Source organism: Pelodiscus sinensis, chromosome 28 (genome assembly GCF_052426305.1).
Source record: "Pelodiscus sinensis isolate ZL-2025 chromosome 28, ASM5242630v1, whole genome shotgun sequence".
NCBI lineage: Eukaryota > Metazoa > Chordata > Testudines > Trionychidae > Pelodiscus > Pelodiscus sinensis.
The window spans coordinates 8,194,041-8,213,111 of record NC_143079.1 but is presented as its reverse complement, the minus strand read 5'-3'; the positions used below and the strand labels follow the sequence as shown (position 1 = coordinate 8,213,111).

The 19,071-nt window shown below is 47.4% G+C and overlaps 1 protein-coding gene across 2 annotated transcripts in view; it reads right to left on the bottom strand.

The window, feature by feature from the left end:
- The window catches only part of DOCK5 (dedicator of cytokinesis 5), a 187,269-nt gene that overhangs the window by 99,377 nt on the left and 68,821 nt on the right, over positions 1–19,071 (bottom strand). Inside the window, exons 6-12 of one of the 2 annotated variants that reach the window (XM_075910678.2) lie at positions 14,621–14,769; positions 10,201–10,336; positions 8,821–8,978; positions 7,091–7,172; positions 5,049–5,178; positions 3,273–3,345; positions 457–599 (exon numbers count right to left, since the gene is read on the bottom strand). In XM_075910678.2, coding sequence (XP_075766793.1) covers positions 457–599; positions 3,273–3,345; positions 5,049–5,178; positions 7,091–7,172; positions 8,821–8,978; positions 10,201–10,336; positions 14,621–14,769 — 871 coding nt within the window. The remainder of the gene's footprint in view (positions 1–456; positions 600–3,272; positions 3,346–5,048; positions 5,179–7,090; positions 7,173–8,820; positions 8,979–10,200; positions 10,337–14,620; positions 14,770–19,071) is intronic. The other variant, XM_006114193.5, reaches the window with a different exon arrangement.

The window sequence follows — 19,071 nt, the reverse complement described above, 5'->3', positions numbered from 1 at the left end:
CAGATGTGATAAATCAACAGCCAATGGATCGATCGCTGCAGCATGGATCCTTGGCGTAGCGGAGACAAACCCTTTGTTTACCAAGGTAAACCACAACAGTGGGGCTGAACTTGTTTAGTGGGAGAAATGTACGGGGGAGAAATTTTTCTGTGGAGTTTTGCGTGAACAGGGGTGGAATAAATACTGAGTAAGTGTAACCCACTGGTGAGTTTGTTACAGTCCTCTTCCATGGCCCGTCTACCAAGATATGAGCGTATTGTAGCTCAGCTAGGGAACTTTAGCCGCTCATGCTTGTAGCTTTGGAGGTTCCTAGTTTCATAGCAGCATTTCACAGCCCAGCCCAATGGAAGCAACAGTGGCCTTGATTTCTGAACCTTCAGTTCAATTTCTTTGGACGTGAGAGACCCTTTTCCAAGCGCCAGGCTTGGAAGCTGGCTCCTTGTCCGACGGGCATACCTTGCCCCTTATGATTCACTTCCTTTGCAGCGATGACTTTGTTGAAGACCGACGTAAGAGGCTCATTCTCTCCGATCACATGGGAAGTCATCAGAGGGGACATGATTAACTGTCGCTGCCGGATGTAGGTTTCCATGGCGATTCTGAGAAGGGGAACCACAGAAGATGGGGTGCAGGCAGACAGGGCAGTCTTATGAGAAGAGAGCTAGCTCTCTCTGGCTAGGTCTACACTCGCGGTTTCTTGCACAAGAACAACTTGCGCAAGGGTTCTTGTGCAAGAAGTCTTGTGCAAGAAAACGTCCACACTGCCATGTGCGATCTGTGCTTTTGCGCAAGAGCTCCCATGGCAGTGTGGACGCTCTCTTGCGCAAGGAAGTTCTGGTGGCCATTTTAGCCATAGGGCTTTCTTGCTCAAGAAATCCCTGCCGAGCATCCACTCTGCCCTCTTGCTCAAGAGCTCCTGCGCAGGAGGGCTTACGCCTGTTAAAAAAAGAGCGTAGCTCTTGCGCAAGAAGCCCTCTCTTATCACGCCGTACTGTAAATTTCCTTGCGCAAGAGCGGGCGGGCGGGCAGTGTAGACGCTCTGCGGATTCTTGCGCAAGAAGCCGCGAGTGTAGACATAGCTTCTGTGTATAGATCGCTCGTGGGATTGTTTTTTTGCTGGCCCAATGATACTGGGCGAATTCCCCCTTGTACAGAGCCTAACACAAAGCCTACAGCACCACTGAAATCCTACTCAAACGCTCAAAGGAGGGCTCATGGGGGTGGCTAGCAGAGACCTTATTTTTAAGCCCGTCCTGAGCTCAACCTAGAACCAGGCTCGCCGGACCTGACCCCAAGAGCATGGCATTATTTTCCAGCCCAACCCTGACCCTTCCCCCGGAGCCTGCCTGAGGGGTTGGTGTGGCGGCAGCTGCGTCTCCAGTTCTTGCCTGCTGCACTGCAGAGCAAGAGGCGCGGCGACGCCTCAGCACACACAGCACCGCGAAGGAGAGGCACCCAACAGAGCAAGGCCAACGCCGGGAGCAGGAGGAGGAGAGCCAACCCGAGTCTGAGAAAAGCCATTCCCTCCCCCCCCCCCCCATATCTCTCCTGACCCAGACCCAACACTTGTACTCTGGTCCTGTCAGGCTTAGGGATGTAACCAGTTAACTGGGTGATGTTTACCAGTAACTGGTTAACTGGCAGCTTGATTGGGCTGGAGCATCCGCCTGCCCAATGCTGGCAGAGGAGCTGCTGAGCCCACCTTGCCATGGGCAGCTCCTGTCTGTGGGGAATCAGCCCGGCCTGGCCAAAGCAGCCCCCAGCAGAGCAGGTCTGACCGGGCTGGAGAAGACCTTCGCTCATGCCACTAAGCGGTTAACTGGTGAAACATGATTTTTAACCAGAGAACTATTTAAATGGGTTTTTACATCCCTAATCAGGTGGGGGTCGAGTTGCAGGGCTCTACTGCAGAGGCCTTGCATGCATTCAAGACCTGGTCCAAAGGACTAATTGATTTCAATGCCCTCAGATAGGGCCTTCAGCTAAATTTACCACTTGCATCATTCCACTGACTTCCAGTTACGTTAATGGGACTACAACAGTGATGAATTTGTTATTGGAGCTGAGCTCAATCCTAAAGTCCTGGATCCAAACATCTGAACTTTGAATCTGGCCCCTATTGTCTATATAACAAGTCAAAGTAACTGCTACCTTCCCACCTTCCCACCCCACCTCGCTACGATTCTCTACCACCCCAAACTTTGGAAGAGTCTAGATTTGGATCCAGACACTGTACCATGAGCTAACCTCAAACTGCAATATCCCTATAGGGAAAACAGACCAAAAACGTTTGTAAATCCATGTCCTTGGGCAAAGGAAAAACACCCCGTTGTGCAGTTTTTCTAGACACATAGGCCACGAAAGGAATAACAAATTCACATAAACAGGCCATGAAAGGAATAACAAATTCTCCACCAAGAGTCAATCATAATGACAGGCTGGCTGAACCAAATGGGCTGCTATTTTTAGGGCTGTAATAACACAGTTCGGCTTACCCAAACAAGCTTCGTTTTAATTACTGTAATGTGCTGAGCAAATCACCGGTGCAGTCACAAAGCCAGTCTAACTAGAGCAGCAGAAATGCACGGCTCTGGGGGCACAAATTGCCTCTCGAAACCAGACATAGCAATCATGCAGTGGGGAAGCCCTCCCTCCTCTCCCCCCCAGCATGCAGCCTCTTCACCCCGTTCCTCTGACCCCACCCTTAGACAGCTGATGCACAGCAGGCTGTGCAGTGAAGACAAGGGGAATTCCATTGGATTTGTGCTCCAAATCATATAGGTGCTTTTTGAAAATCCTACCCCCTCCCTCCCCCCGCAACGCCCATGCACAATACGTCTGATTTTCAAGGGCTTGCCCATAGGATCTTACCCACTAATGTGCACTGGACAATGAGTTCATCCTTGCAGGATTTGAACATAGAATTCTAGGGAGGCTAACTACTTCAATTCTAGCACCAAGACATCACCCGCCAGCCAGCCCTCTTGCAGCAGTTACCACTTCTCTGTCGCACAGCTTACGGATGAATTACATCATGGGCAATAAGGTTTTTACTGATGACACTCAAGTCAATGATCTTGCTGCAAACTTTGGATTTTAGATGACTGGAGGCATTTTTTTTTTCTTCCAAACAGGTCAATGTCTACAATTAACCAACCTCTCTATATAGGCCTTTCTGACACACCACGAAGCTCTTGTACAAACCCTGCCATTCTCCAATGACCGTCCTGTGTCATACAAACCCATAACTCGCTGCAGTATCCAGTACTTACTGCTGAAAAGGAATAAAGTGTTGTTTTTCCTCGTCATCCACCTTCCCGTGTATGATATCAGTAATATCCATCACTGTAATGAGACAAGTTTAACAAAGTCCATTTTATACCTCGGCTAAGCTGCGGTTTAGAAAAGCAAGTCTCATCCAACAGATGTTAATTGCGGTTCAACTTCACTAGTGATAACAATTGTAGGAGACCTAATGGGCCACTAGGTTTTTTAAAAACTAAACCAGTCTGGCTGACATGGCATTGGAAGCATTAGCTGCAACCCATCCATGCTAGTTTTTCCAGAGTGTTGCTACCACTGGTGGAGTAAAATTGGCAATGGTGGGAAAATTTTTTGCAATTTTGCAATGGTGGGAAAATTTTGCCATAATTTCCCAAGTGCAAACAAGATCTAAGTGAAATTTTATTTTGCAAGTTGCTTATTGATTTCTCTGTGGAAATTAATCTGCTTTCCAAAAACCAAGTGGAGGCAGAAAATGGAGATATACCTGTCTCAGAGCTGGAAAGGACCTTGAGAATTCATTTAGTCCAGTCCCCTGCCCTCACAGCAGGACCAAGGACCATCCCTGACAGATTTGCCCCAGATCCCTAAATGGCCCCCTCAAGGATTGAACTCACAACCCTGGATTTAGCAGGCCAATGCTCAAACCACTGAGCTATCCCTCCCCCCAAAAATATTTATTCTCCTTCTCAAAGATGAATAAGAGTTTTCTCAAGTCTCTCCTCAGCCAGTCAAAAATGGTCCTTTTCGCATTGTTAATCTACTTGACTGACATGATTCCTGCCCTCAGTCTTCTCATCCTCTTAGCAGGTAAAGCCACTTTGTAGGCGTGACTTTTCTCATATAATCTGCCTTATGTTCTTCCTTACAAGGACGGGTGGGATTCGTAAAGATCTGATCAAAGCAAAGAATTTATCTTTAGATTTCACATTCTCTTGACTTCCGAGTTTAATTTCAATTTTCCCTGTGTGATTTCAGATAGAGAGTTTCAAAGCAGGCCAAGGGATTTAGGCAGCTAAGCCAATGGGAACCAAGCACCTAGCCCATGAAGGCCCCTTTGAAAATCCAAGCCTTTAAACGACAAATGACACTTGGATAGGAATTTGAAAATCACCTGGGAAGCCACTGCTTCATGGGACTAGAACAGGGGTGGGGAACCTAAGGCCTGGGGTCAGATGCAGCCCATAGCTTACCTAACTCTGGCCCCCAGGGCTTCCCCCAGTATTGGGGAGCCCATGCTGTTGCTCCAGCCCCCACCACCCACCCAGGAGTCTGCAGCACATGAAATGTACTTGCCTGGATCCCCCCAGGGCTCTGGGGAATGTGGGGAGTATCTTTCTCCTTCTCATTCGGGGGCCCCATCAGTGAAGGTGGGGAGGGTTTTTTTATTTTTTGGGGGGGGAGGGGGAGTTGCTTCTTCTCACTTGTGTGCAGCCCCCGACTGATTTTTCTGTGGGTCAGCAGCCCCTGACCCAAAAAAGGTTTCACACCCCAGACTAGAACTTGCCCATTTAAGAATGGAGCGCATACAAAACAGTGAATAGTAGTAATATGTAATGCTCAGAGACAACTTCTTCCCCTTGTAAATTTCCAAGGATTTTACAAGCTCAGCATCATGAGTCCTATTTTATAGATGGGGAGACAGGCACTGAGAGTTGAAATGACAATCCTAAACTCCACGACAGGGCAGGAATAGAACCCAGCTCTCCTCACTCCCAGCCACCGGACCACGCTCTCTCTCTGGTCACGCTCCTGGACCCTCATACCTGCCACGCCAAATGGTCTCCGGAGTCCACAGGTGTGTTTCTTCCCCTCTTTGAGCTCCATGTGGCCCACTCTCACAATCTGACACACCAAGCTGATTTTAGGCTTGATCAGATCAGAGGTGCTGAGGTCCTAGAGAAAGGGCAGAGTCCATTGAAAAGAGAGAAAATTAAACCCAGTTGCTTTGTGAATGTAGAACAATAATTCACCAATGCTCGTATTATTTTCTGGCCATCTGACAAGGAGAAGCAAGTTCAAGCTAGGAAATAAGTTTCTGAAAAGAAAGAAAACAATCTTATAAAAGGGCCATGAAGTTAAATACATGGGGCATGTCTGATAACTTTAACACACAGCAACCTCTAAACAATACACTGTCCTTTAATAAGACTTCCCAGCAACTGTCCTGGAAATGTTGGTGAATACGGTTATTTCCAAACCACTGATGACCAGGCAAGTTCGCTTGTGCCACCCTTGTTGCTAGTCGGAGCATGCCAGATGATTACACTGAAGTGTTATTCTTTCATGAACAGCTGGTTACAAGTGATTTTATGCAGCCCCGTCAGTTACCTCATCGATAGCTGAACAAACTCAGAGCAAAGAGCAAAATATTGACACAGAAACTCCACCAAAGAGCAGAATCAACAATGCCCCCAAACTCAACTCCCCCTCAATAGAAACATTCAGCTGAAAACAACAAACAAGGCACTTAGGACCAGATTTCTAAGGGTACGTCTACACCGCAGCGTTATTCCGAAATAACATAGTGCGAGTCTGTACTACAAGCCTTTACTTCGAAATCATGTCAAGCTGAAGGACTTCTTGCTCTGACTCCTGGTAACCCTCATTTCACAAGGAGCAAGGGAAGTCAAAGGAAGAGCGCTCTTCCTTCGACTTCCTGCTGCGCAGACAGCACCAAAAGCCGAATTAAGTTATTTTGACTTAAGCTATGCCATTGATGTAGCTGACGTTGCATAAATTAATTCAACGTTAGTCCTGCTGTGTAGATGTACTCTAAACGTATTTAGGGGCCTAAAAATGCAGCTGGAAGGATTTCCAAAAAGGCCTAACTACATATTTAGGCACCTAAATACCTTTAAAATCAGGAAATTTGGAAAAGATCGATAGAATAGATGTTAAAAAACCAAGATGGGACACATTTTCAAATGCAGACATGGTTGGTTGTCTTTCCAACCTTAATTATGCAAACAAAAAGCACAGAAACCTTTCTGCCAGTAAAAGAATTTTGGATCCAGCTTGGTTGCTAGCAAACGACTAATGAACATAATCGTTTTACGTGCATTTTTTGAAGGTGCAACTTCTCGTTTTGTACATTAACTCTAGTTGCATGAATACTGTGGGGTTTTAAAAAGAGGTGCAACATATCGGATGCCATCTCTTCTGTACTACTTCGCCGATCGAGCTTGCCACACTGCGGCTCTTCTAAGGGTTACGAAAGCCTGTGTCCGTGTGGTTCACATACACCAAGAGCACATTGAGTGGCCCTTGTGATCTGCAAAGAGGTGGCCAAGTGGCTTACGATTTTCAGTGCCCAGCTGAAAGGGTCCTGATTTTCAAAGGGCACTGGAATCCACCCTCTTTCAAAAATCAGACCCCTTTCATTAAGACGTTGGGCATCCAAACACAGAGGCACCCAAAATTACTGGTCCCTTTGAAAATCCAGGCTAATGGAATTTATCTGGTGAAGAATTTAAAGCAAGGACATGTCTTTGTTGTGGCATTTACACTGCACGTAACTTTCCCGTTTGGTTGATTACAGATTGGTTGATCTAGGTCATCCTGCCAAAGTAAACCAACATTTGCCAGATACAAAAGCTTCCTCCCATAAAACACCAGCAACTCATCGTGTTTATGCAGGATTCATTTAAAAAGGGGGAAGGGAGCATAACAGTATTGGTAGTTATACAGCGCTGGTTTTGATGGGAGCATCTAGGGGCCTCTTCAAGGGAAGCAATAAATAATAAATATTACAAGTGGATGACCAAGCACTGGAGAATTTCCAGGTGGCAAACACGACAGGACTTACTGTAAAGATCGCTTGGAGATTATTAAGTTTCTCAATTTCCTTTGGCATCCCGTTACTGCCCCATCGAACCAGGTAGTTTTCACTATAAGTAAAACAAAAGCAAAATAAAATAAAATAAAATAAAATAAAATAAAATAAAATAAAGCTCTGCAATTCACACACACTAGGTAAAGTTTTCAAAACCATCTAAGTCACTTAGGCCCTTTAGAAATGTTGAGCCAATATCTTTCCTCCCCAACTGATATGCAAATAATTAATGGAAGTTATTTCACTCATTGGTGAAATGCAGCCACCTCTGGGGTGGAGACAGGCAGCTGTTTATGCGCATGCAGAAAACCTATATGCACAGCTGAAGGCAAATATATATTCAGTCCAAAAGGAAACTGCAGGAGGATGTAAGATACGTAGAACTGAAAGGGACGAGTAGGAATTTGTCTAAGGTACTGGTGTGAATGTGTTTGCTCCTTTAACAAGTGCGGTGGGATTTTTAAAGGATCACCTGCTCAAGAGCTTGGTTTTAAGTCTCAATTGAGATCAAATAGTTCCTGCCCAAATCACTGCTGAGGGATCAACAAAAAAACCACAACCCAAATCAACTCCTGCCTGCGGCCCTCATAGCAGCTCCATCATATGGGGCATCGCCATCAGCACGGAAGCCGAGGCGCCCTCTGATTCACCAGCAACCTACCTGCGGCCCCATCCTTAGAATTGATAGGGCTCTACACGGTCCTATTAAATCGATGCCCCTATGTCCGAAGGCAGCTGAGGAGGGGCGAACATTGTAGAGAATGGGTTTCATCATTTTCATTAACACACTACTGAAATATTTTTGAAGCACATTTCTAAACCGGGGGTGGGGGGCTGCTGACCCACAGAGCACTCAGTCGGGGGCCACATACAAGTGAGAACAACAAAACAACCCCACGGATGCGGCCCCTACTGAGAAGGGGCTGACAGTCCCCAAATCCCCTTCGTACACCAGAGCCAAGGGGGGCCCAAGCTAGTAGATTTTGTGAGCTCCAGCCCCTGGGGTGGGGGGAGCCCCAAGCCTCGGGGGCTGGATCCAAGAACCTTAGGTTCCCCTCCCCTGTTTTAAACTAAGGTCCCATTGACTGACACAGCATAGTCAGAAACTGACAGTGTATACCTGGGGGTTAGTAAATGCCAGTGAAATGGCTTCATTACCACTTGAATGGCTCTTTCCCAGATTTGATGTTCTGCTAGTAGGTCTAGCAGGTTTTGTCACTTTTAAGTGAACTAGATCCTCTCTGGAGGAAGCAGAGCCCCAGGACAGGGATAGGAAAAGGTGGGTGTTCTTCACACAGCGTGTAGTCAACCTGTGGAACTCCTTGCCAGAGGAGGCTGTGAAGGCTAGGACTATAATAGAGTTTAAAGAGAAGCTAGATAATTTCATGGAGGTTAGGTCTATAAAAGGCTATTAGCCAGGGGATAAAATGGTGTCCTTGGCCTCTGTTTGTCAGAGGCTGGAGAGAGATGGCAGGAGACAAATCGCTTGATCATTGTCTTCGGTCCACCCTCTCTGGGGCACTTGGTGCTGGCCGCTGTCGGCAGACAGGATACTGGGCTAGAAGGACCTTTGGTCTGATCCAGTACGGCCGTTCTTATGTTCTTTATGTTCTTATGGACAGTACGACCCAGTGGTGCCCCACATTTTTGGGTGCCCTGCGTGGCTGCGGATTCTGTGTGTGGGTAAGAAAAGCTCTGCCCACCTAATCAGTTTTGACTGCTCAGGATCATAGAGGCTCATGAGCAGCTCTGCATCTTCACCGATGTTGCAGACGAAGTTCTTGAAGTTCACATACAGGCTGTAGCTGTGGGTGGAGTTGAAGACCGGCTGCCCTCGGAGGTCTAAATTCTGTTGCAGAGACTGTGGAGCAAGAAACAATGATCAAGAAAGTATCTCCTTCAAAAGAATAAAGGCTGCAGGTGGGATACGCTCATGGCTGGGTCGTCTTAGGGATTCAGTGAATTTCCAGACAGGACTGAGGGTTGAGCCATTCAATGGGGGAGGTGGGGTGATGGGACCCACCCATGTTGCACCACAAGTGTGATGGTGAGCCATGCCCGCAGGGTAACCAAAATGGTTTATATTACAACCATGTAACATACATAGACATTTACAAGAACACCAAATAATTCACAACTTGCATGTCTCTAACCAGAGGAGCCAAAAGAAAAATGCCATGGGTTAAACTAAATCTCCTGAAGTGCTCAAGTGACTTAGGAGCCTAAATCCCACTGTGTCAAAAGACTCAGGCACTTTGGCACCCAAGTCTCGTTGAAAGCCATTGAACAAGGAAGGCTCATCTTAGAAAGACGATAGGCTGGAAATCCGCAACACGCAGGCTCCTAAATCACGTGGGCATTGGTGAAAAAGTTACCTTATGCAATTATGATAGAGCATGCACCTGATGCCAAAACTTGGAAGGTAGGAGCTGGATATCGGAGCGTTTCAGAGCTGCCAAGGAGCTCTGGATGTGCCGTCCACATTAAATGGATTATTAAAAAGGATTTCCCTTTTTCTTTTTTTAAATGGAGGCACAATGGAATTCAATCTAGTTTTGATGCCAGATGGAACACCATGAGGCCAGCAAAACATCCTTTAGCCAAAAATTCATAAGAACATAAGAACGGCCATACTGGGTCAGACCAAAGGTCCTTCTAGCCCAGTATCCTGTCTACCGACAGCGGCCAGCACCAGGTGCCCCAGAGAGGGTGGACCGAAGACAATGATCAAGCGATTTGTCTCCTGCCATCTCTCTCCAGCCTCTGACAAACAGAGGCCAAGGACACCATTTTATCCTCTGGCTAATAGCCTTTTATGGACCTAACCTCCATGAAATTATCTAGCTTCTCTTTAAACTCTGTTCTAGTCCTAGCCTTCACAGCCTCCTCTGGCAAGGAGTTCCACAGGTTGACTACACGCTGTGTGAAGAAGAACTTCCTTTTATTCGTTTTAAACCTGCTACCCATTAATTTCATTTGGTGTCCTCTAGTTCTTCTATTTAGGGAATTCAGTAGATATACACATAGGGAGAGAGCACAGATGATTCTCTGGGGGGTCAGGCCACAAACTAGTCAGGACATACCTTCTCCTCTTGGATCCTTTCATCAATCCTTTTGGATGCCATCTCATGAGATTTAAAGAGAGCGATCGTGCTGGTTTCATCCGGGTCCAGGATGTTTCCATTGTCATCACGCACCACCAGATCCAGCCCTAAAATCCTGAGCAGCGTCCGTATTGCAAGGGAAGGGGAAAAATAATTGACAATAAAGTTGGAAGCAAAGGTGACTTCAGGAGGCTTTTTAATGTAGCTATGGAAATGGAATAGAAAATACTCATGCAACTTTTTAAAGAGCTGGAGGGGTCTGTTGAAAGAACCCAGAGAGAGTCCGTCTCTGTGACAGCTGGGAAGGATGAACAGACAAGTGTCCCTCCAGAAACCTGCTTCTATAATGATCACAGCTCTGCTAACATCACAACATTCTGTCCAGGGCAGTGATGACATGGGACCCAACCTCAAGCCCAGAGCTATACCGGAGCTCATTTGGGGCAGATGGAATGGTGGATCCAATCCATCTGTGCTCTCCTTGGCTGTGTCTAGACTACATGGCTCCATCGATGGAGCCATGTAGATTAGACAGATAGGCAAAGGCAAATGAAGCCGCGATTTAAATGATCGCGGCTTCATTTAAATTTACATGGCTGCCGCGCTGAGCCGACAAACAGCTGATCAGCTGTTTGTCGGCTCAGCGCGGCAGCCATGTAAATTTAAATGAAGCCGCGATCATTTAAATCACGGCTTCATTTGCCTTTGCCTATCTGTCTAATCTACATGGCTCCGTCGACGGAGCCATGTAGTTTAGCCGTACCCCTTGAGTCCTGGGGGTTAGCTTCAGGATGGAAGATGGACTAGGAAATGACCCCTCCATTCTCCCAGTGGTCTCAACACCGGTGATCCGTGTGATAACTAGGGATGTTAAAGTGACTTTATTCAGGGAAACGTGTAACTGCTGAAAATTTCAGCTGTTCCACTTTTATATGGGAGGAGCTGCCTGTTCCCTTGCCCCCTCAGCTGCTGCCTCTGTGTCAGAGGCAGCAGCGTAGGAGGAGAGGTGGGAGCCAGTGCTCATGGCGGGGGGGCTGCGTGTCACCGTGACGCTGACGAGTTCACACATTTACACTATCACATTCCTAGTGATTACGGGCACAGCGCACAAGCATGGAACTACCACGCAAATGCCCTTCAAAACCATTCTCTGTCTCTATGGAGGCAGTCCAAGGAGGGAGCCTCTGTCATCAACGGCAGCTGCATCCAGGCTGGTGGAAACAGTAACGAACTGACATGATAGAGGCTTGGCTGTGTGGAAGCCGGAGGGGGTCGGTGGGTTTTCTCAGCATGACCTGCAGTTGATGGAGGGTTTCATAGAATCATAGGACTGGAAGGAACCTCGAGAGGTCATCGAGTCCAGCTCCCCGCCCGCAAGGCAGGACCAAGCTCCGTCTACACCATCCCTGACAGATGTCTATCTAACCTGTTCTTAAATATCTCCAGAGAGGGAGATTCCACCACCTCCCTTGGCAATTTATTCCAATACTTGACCACCCTGACAGTTAGGAATTTTTTCCTAATGTCCAATCTAAACCTCCCCTGCTGCACTTTAAGCCCATTACTCCTTGTCCTGTCCTCAGAAACCAAGAGGAACAAATTTTCTCCTTCCTCCTTGTGACACCCTTTTAGGAGGAAGGAGAAAATTTGTTCCTCTTGGTTTCTGAGGACAGGACAAGGAGTAATGGGCTTAAAGTGCAGCAGGGGAGGTTTAGATTGGACATTAGGAAAAAATTCCTAACTGTCAGGGTGGTCAAATATTGGAATAAATTGCCAAGGGAGGTGGTGGTTTGCATATGTGACAGTCACACTAGAGGGACCAACCAATTTACAATCAGTGCAGAATCTCTTGGCCAGACTGGACCCCCCAGAGACTTGGAAAACTGCCATCCACAGACCCACGGCTGGGTGAGAAGCAACATTTCCAGTCCTTCTACCAATTCTTCTAATGCCCAGAAATACCATCCTCCCCTCCCACCTTTAGAAAACATAAGTAAAGAAAATATCTAGTGATGGAGTAGAATGAATGAATTAATTTACTTAAGATGAGACTCCTTCAATGTCAACGTAAACAGATTTTGAAGGGACATATTGACGCATGGGTTAAATCTACTACATTTCTGCAAGGAGGTTACATGGTTCAATTTTCAGCTCTGCCTTCAAATAGATTGAGCCACAGAGACGATCCCTGCCCTGTACAAGCCTGTGAAATGCTGCTTTGGCAGCTTACAGAGCAGCCTTGCGTATGGTGCTGCGGATAAAGCAGTTTGGTTCCTGACTCTTGTCTGAATTCCGACCGCAGGTAGCCAGTAAGCTGTGCTTCATGGGCAATGCCAGCTTCTTGGCAGAATTCGGACAGGTGAGGTTTCTCACCCATCCCTGGCATCTGAAGTCTGAGCTGCTACATCCAATCCCACTGGCTGAGTCCCCATTTTGAATGGGTGTGAAAACAACGGTTATGGAGAACTCACCGAAAGCCTGATTCTGGGCTGTCGTTCCCCCCAGCACACAAAGAATGTAAAACACTGAGAGTCTCATCTGGTAGCATCCTACACCCATTGATGTACCTGACTGCACAAGACGCAAGGAGACAGAGAAGCAGGCCCTTAATCTCTAGCTACATTCTGGTAATTCCCTGCTGGGGCAGCAGCGCAGTTAATTAGACGCGGCGAGGGAGAGAGGCATGGGAGTGTGACAATATCAGCATCACAAGGCACTCACAGTAGAAGCTAGAGGTGGGGCCAAGCAGTGAAGCGAAGCTCAGGGTTCTGAACTGTGTGGTCCCCAAAGATTCAGATCTTCACTCGCCCTCTGCACAGGGCAGTTCTGACTCTGGGTTTCATTTGGGGCCTCTCTTGTGCAGAGGGAATCACTAGGGATCTGAGCGGGTTGCTGGCGGAAGAGGTTGAGTCTGAATTTACAAACTGCTCCCATCAGTTGGGACGTGGCATCACTAACCTAAACAGGCCTTGGGAGGCAGGCCAGTCCTCGCCCGAAGACAGCCCGCCATCCTGAAGCATATTCTCACCGGCAACTATACACAGCGCCATAATAACTCGAACTCAGGAACCAATCCATGCAACAAACCTCAGCACCAACTCTGCCCACATATCTACACCAGCGACACCATCACAGGACCTAACCAGATCAGCCATACCATCACTGGTTCATTCTCCTGCACATCTACTAACGTAATATATGCCATCATGGGCCAACAATGCCCCTCTGCTATATACATTGGCCAAACTGGACAGTCCCTACGTAAAAGAATAAATGGACACAAATCAGATATTAGGAAGGGCAACATACAAAAACCTGTAGGGGAACACTTCAATCTCCCTGGACACACAATTGCAGATCTAAAAGTAGCCATCCTGCAGCAAAAAAAATTCAGGACCAGACTTCAAAGAAACTGCTGAGCTAAGGTTCATCTTCAAGTTTGACACAATCAACTCAGGATTAAACAAAGACTGTGAATGGCTCGCTAACTACAAAAGCAGCTTCTTCTCTCTTGGAATTCACACCTCCAGATCAGCTACTAGAAGTGGGCCTCATCCTCCCTGATTGGATCCATCTCGTCATCTCTAGCCTGATTCTGGCCTACGTATTTATACCTGCCTCTGGAAATTTCCACTACATGCATCTGACGAAGTGGGTCTTTGCCCACGAAAGCTTATGCTCCAACACTTCGGTTAGTCTATAAGGTGCCATAGGACTCCTCGCTGCTTTAACCTAAACAGAGGATCCGGACTCCACTTTCTTGGTACTGTTTGTGTGTGGGAGAACCTTCCCACCCTAACCAAGATAACAGCCTTGTTGTGCTGTGTGTCGTACACCCACAAAGTAAGAGACAGCCCCTGCCTGGAACAGCCTGCAAGCTAAATAGACAGATAAAAGGGGAAACCAACTTTCCAAGGGAACACACAAGAAGTCAGTGGTAGTGTCAGGAATAGAATGCAGGCTTCCCAATTCCGAGTCCAGGAGCCTATCCACTAGACCACACTGCCTCTGATCTCACCAAACCCAGCCAGTACTAAAGCAACAGAATCACCAGAGGACCTGATCCTTCTTTACAGGAGTCATGAGGTTAACAAAACAATTAATACAAATAAAAGGCTGGGCCCTAAGTCTGTGAGCTGCTAAATTCAGCAGATTGGTGGATTTTCTTTGAATGCTTGGACTGAAACGCCGAGGAGCTGGCGAGGCGCCGATACGTCTTTGCAATGCAAGTATCATCTCAGGAAAGAAACCACAACTTGGCTTTGAGAGAGGCTGCCCCCACGTCAGCTGCTTCTGCTGCCCGGTTAACCCTGATCACACAGTTCCTGTCCAGGAATCCGACTTTCCAGCATTGTGGACTAGGAGCTTGGCTTTACATGGAATGCGGAGAGGGCCTTACCTGTTGCCATAGTCAATTTTAGCAGTGACCTTCTTCTTGAGTTCTGCCAGCTCATCTTTGGGAAGGGTTCCAGAAAGGAACTGCGACCGCCATTCTATCAGGCTATAGATCATTTGCTGCAGGTGCCGAAATTGGGACACCTTGTTGTCCTAGAGGGGAAAAAGGGACAGCAACTTCAGGCTGGTTGTGTGCTGAAAACCATGAGCTTAGGAAGTCTTCCAAAGGGTGACGTAGTTGAAACCCTCGTCCAATTCACATGTAATCACAAAAAACACCTGCTAAGACCTTTACTGATAGCCCCAGCATAGATGCACAATTGCTTTTTACAGTCTTCTACTATCTGTAGTCTTCTACTGGGTTGTCCTGTCTGCTTTTAACTGCTACAAGCAATGAGGCTTCCATCACTTCCTTAGCAGACAACTCCACAAATATCTCATGGTCAGGAAATGCATTGGGGTGTTAAATTTTGATTAATCAGCCTCAGAGATGCGGATGTAGGGAGGGAGAACTGGCTTTTGAGCAGGTTCCCCCCAGCACTGGCTCATGCTCCCCCCCGCTCTTGCTGCCTCTCTCTGATAGAAGCAGCAAGTGGGGGGAAGCAACTAGTCGAGTTCCTATTCGACTTTCCGATAAGCATTTGCATTTGCTTATCGGGTCGTCGACTAGTCGCTTACATCCCTAAAATGCATCCCAGCCCTTTTGCAGCACCCAGATTGGTCACATTACAGAGTTAGATTAGACAGGCAGCGTGGTCTAGTGGACAGAGCACTGGATGAGAACTCAGGAGACTGGGATTGATTTTTGCCATTGCCACCTGCTGTGTGACTCTGGGTGAACCGTTCCCCCATCTTTTTCCCGGGCTAGTCTGTCTCGTCTATTTAGCCTTCAAGCTGTTTGGCACGGGGGCTGTCTCTCATTCTGAGTCTCAGAGGGGTCGCCGGGTTAGCCTGTAACTTTAAAACCAATGAGCAGTCCTGTGGCATTAAACATATAGTACCATGGACACAAATCAGAAACGGTAACACACACAAATCCATGTGAGTTTGTATAGCACAGTACAATGGAGCCCTGGTCTCGTTCAGGACCTCTGTGCGTTACTAGCATCTAAATAATATGGATAGCTCCGATGCTAGTGGGAATTACTCCCTTACAACATGGATAACATGTAGGCGGAATGTGTCTTGTCCTTGATTTCATCATATTAATTCTCACTTACCGCCTCCTTGCACCAGCCTAAACAACCCTTCCAGCTCACTGGTATTTTAAACCAAATGCTTCCTTTTCTGCTAGAATGAAACCCTATGTGATTTATGAGAAATCCTGCCTCCATCGCTGGTTACCCAGCATCCGCAACTACATTTTCAAGTCAGAACATTAACGGAATTGAGTCCCTGCACTTCACTGCCATGGGGGCCAGCCCTCTGGGTCCTGTCCATCACCCCACGCCACTCCGACTCTCAAAATCCATCCAAAAGGTGATTGTCCCAGCAAAGAGTTTGGGACAATCTGTTACCATGGTGATCATGGCATTGCATACAGAGACACCGAAACATGGGAATAAATTGCGTAGGGAGAGTGTGGAGTCTTCATCACTGGAGATATTTAGGAGCAGGATGGATAGACTTCTATCAGGTATGACCTAGAAATCCATGGTCACCAACCAGTAGATCGCGATCTACCGGTAGATCTCAGAGGCGCTAAGAGTAGCTCTTGAGCCCTCTCTGAAGTACGCGCCTGCGCAGAACATTTACATTAGATTTCCTCATTTGAGGAGCAGCTACTCACCGAGCAACAGCACAGGTGAGTAGCTGCGAGGAATGGTTGGAATTTTGTTTTTTTTAAGTAGCAGTATAAGGATTGGGGATAGCAAGTGATGGAGAGGAGGAGAATAGAGAGGGCGGGGCTTCAAGGAAGGGGCGGGGCAGTAGATCTTGGCTTGGTCTGTCATTTAAAAAGTGATCTTGGGTATAAAAAGGTTGGAGACCACTGATAGATCATGGGTTCCAAAACTGGGGGGGACATGAAGAAATCTGAGGGGGGGACATGAAGAAATGTAAAGGGGGGCGCAAAGGGCAACCCAGCCCCCCCCCCCCATCAAGTTTTGCTGCCCCACTCAATTTTGCTGCTATTTATTTGGGGGTGGGAAGAGGAGAGGGGCTGAGGGTTTTTCAAAAAAATCAAAAAGGGAGCGTGATGCCATAAAGTATGGGAACCACTGATCTAGATGGTGCTTGGTCCTGCCTTGAGGGCAGGGGATGGGACTGGATCTCTCAAGGTCCCTTCCAGTTCTACTATTCTATGATTTTACAACCCACAGATGGACTCCGGGGCCGATGGAGAAACTGGCTGAAGCAACATGTCTCTACGTGGGTGCAACCATGTCTACTGGAAGATTGCAAGGAGTTTGGGACACCAATTGTCATTTACCGTGTGTCTGTACAGCGCGTAGCACAACGGAGCCTTGACTTCGTCTATTCCTCCAGGTGCCACCGCAATGCAAATAAATACGAACGTGGTTATTAGCTATTATTTGTACTGTGGTAGTGGCTAGGAGTTCCAGTCATGGGCCAGGAGAAGTATCGTGCTACAAACACAGACCAAAAAGACCTCACTTGTGTCCCCCACAAGCTTCTCAGAAGCAGCTCGAGTTTCTCTCGAGTTTCCTACAATAGCTACATTTTAATTTTTCCGTTTACAAAACAGCATGTAAAAAGCTAACGTGCTGACTCAGCAGGTTATTTAAAAACTCACCTTGTGAAGCTCTCCCCCACTCCCACGTGTCCCTGCTAATTAACGAGACTATTTGGCATGCTCCTTTGCTGGTTCCACTCAATTAAATTCAGCAGGAGAGTTGGCCCTGCATTGCTCGCCACCGGATCAGGTAAGTGGCCTCCTGCCCCAAACAGAGACAGACTGGGGGAGGTCAATCTCCCCGCCCATTGGTCCCACTGCCACGGCCCCCCCCAGTATCACTCAGCCCCCAAGTAGGAGACACCCCCCCAAAGAGAGGCCAGTGCTGGAAATCACTCAGCTTCCCCCCCCAGGAGAAACTAGTGCCCCCCCACACACAGAGCCCCCATTCCTCAGTGCTGCACAATCGGCCAATCACGACACAATCCCAACTTACGCTGAGCACCAGGCATGACGTGCTGTCTGAGCAGTGTATCAGATAGAGACACAAAAATGTCTCTGTAAAAGGCTCACACTGTTTGACTGAGACACCCCAATCCCGCACCTAATCCCGCTGAGAGAGAGTTAAGTGGGTTCCTCTGGTTCACTGACTCATGGCTCATTGCACATATTGACACAGGAGAGGCAGGAGTGGCACTCTAAAAAGAGGGGATCTAGTGTGTGAGCTGAGCAGTCCTAGGGTTGCCAGATGGTTTAACCAAAAATATCGAACACTTCCCCCGCCCCCCCCCCAACTGGGGAAAAAATTCTGTTGAAGAAAGAAAAAGTTGTTGAGCGAAAAAAAAAAAAATTGCATTAAAACAGCATGGCCCCTTTAAGAAAAGTCTTTAGACTTTGCTGGAGGCCATCTTGTTTTCTTGATCAGAGCCAGAAGGCAGCTTCCCTGTGGAACCAGGTAAGCAGAGGTGGGGAGTCGGGGGAAGGAGGCTGGGCCTGGTTGCTGAGTGTGTTGTAGTATTTTCACCTCCTGGCAGGGGAAAGAATCAGAAAGTACTGGACATTTTAGGTGTCCGGTATTTTCTGAATTTTTTTACTGGACAGGAAATGAAAATACCAGACTGTCTGGGTCAATACTGGACACCTGGCAACCCTAAGCAGTCCTAACAGAGGAATGTGAGGTGAAGCCATGCCTGGGGAAATATTTGAGATGAATTTTGTCGTGCTATTTCAACGAGCCCTGGAAAGCAGCGTGTGGACTTTAAGAATAGGTTGGAAAGGCAACCGGTCTCAGGTTCTCCGTACCTGTAGGATTTGAGACTGGTGTCATACAAAAGCACAGGAGCGCAAACTTTGTGTTCAGTATTTAATATTAACCATTAAAGGCAGCAGGTCAAATTCCAACCAGATGTCAACTGCAGCTGCTCTAAAGCCTGATTACACCACGTCTGAACTGTTTGACTTCTCCAGCTTCCAACACTTTCTTCAAAATACCGGTGGCCAGAGTTAAATAATCCTGAAAACAAGGCCCCTCGAAGGAGCAAGCACTTTTTAAATACACGTTCTTTGGTGCCATGCGTAGCCACTGGAAGCAAGACTGCAGAGCATTAAGGTGGCAGGCAACCATTTCTACCTTCCGGCCCAGTGAATTCATCTAAACATTAACCTTCCCCAGGACAGAGGAAGCCACCGAACCATGTGATTTTGGAGAATAACTTTCAACACTGCATTCTTTAAATTATTGCAGACGGGCTGCTGCCAAGTCACACAGTCAATGACTCCCCAAGGATACGCACTCAAAGACGCATAAAGAGCTCTCATCT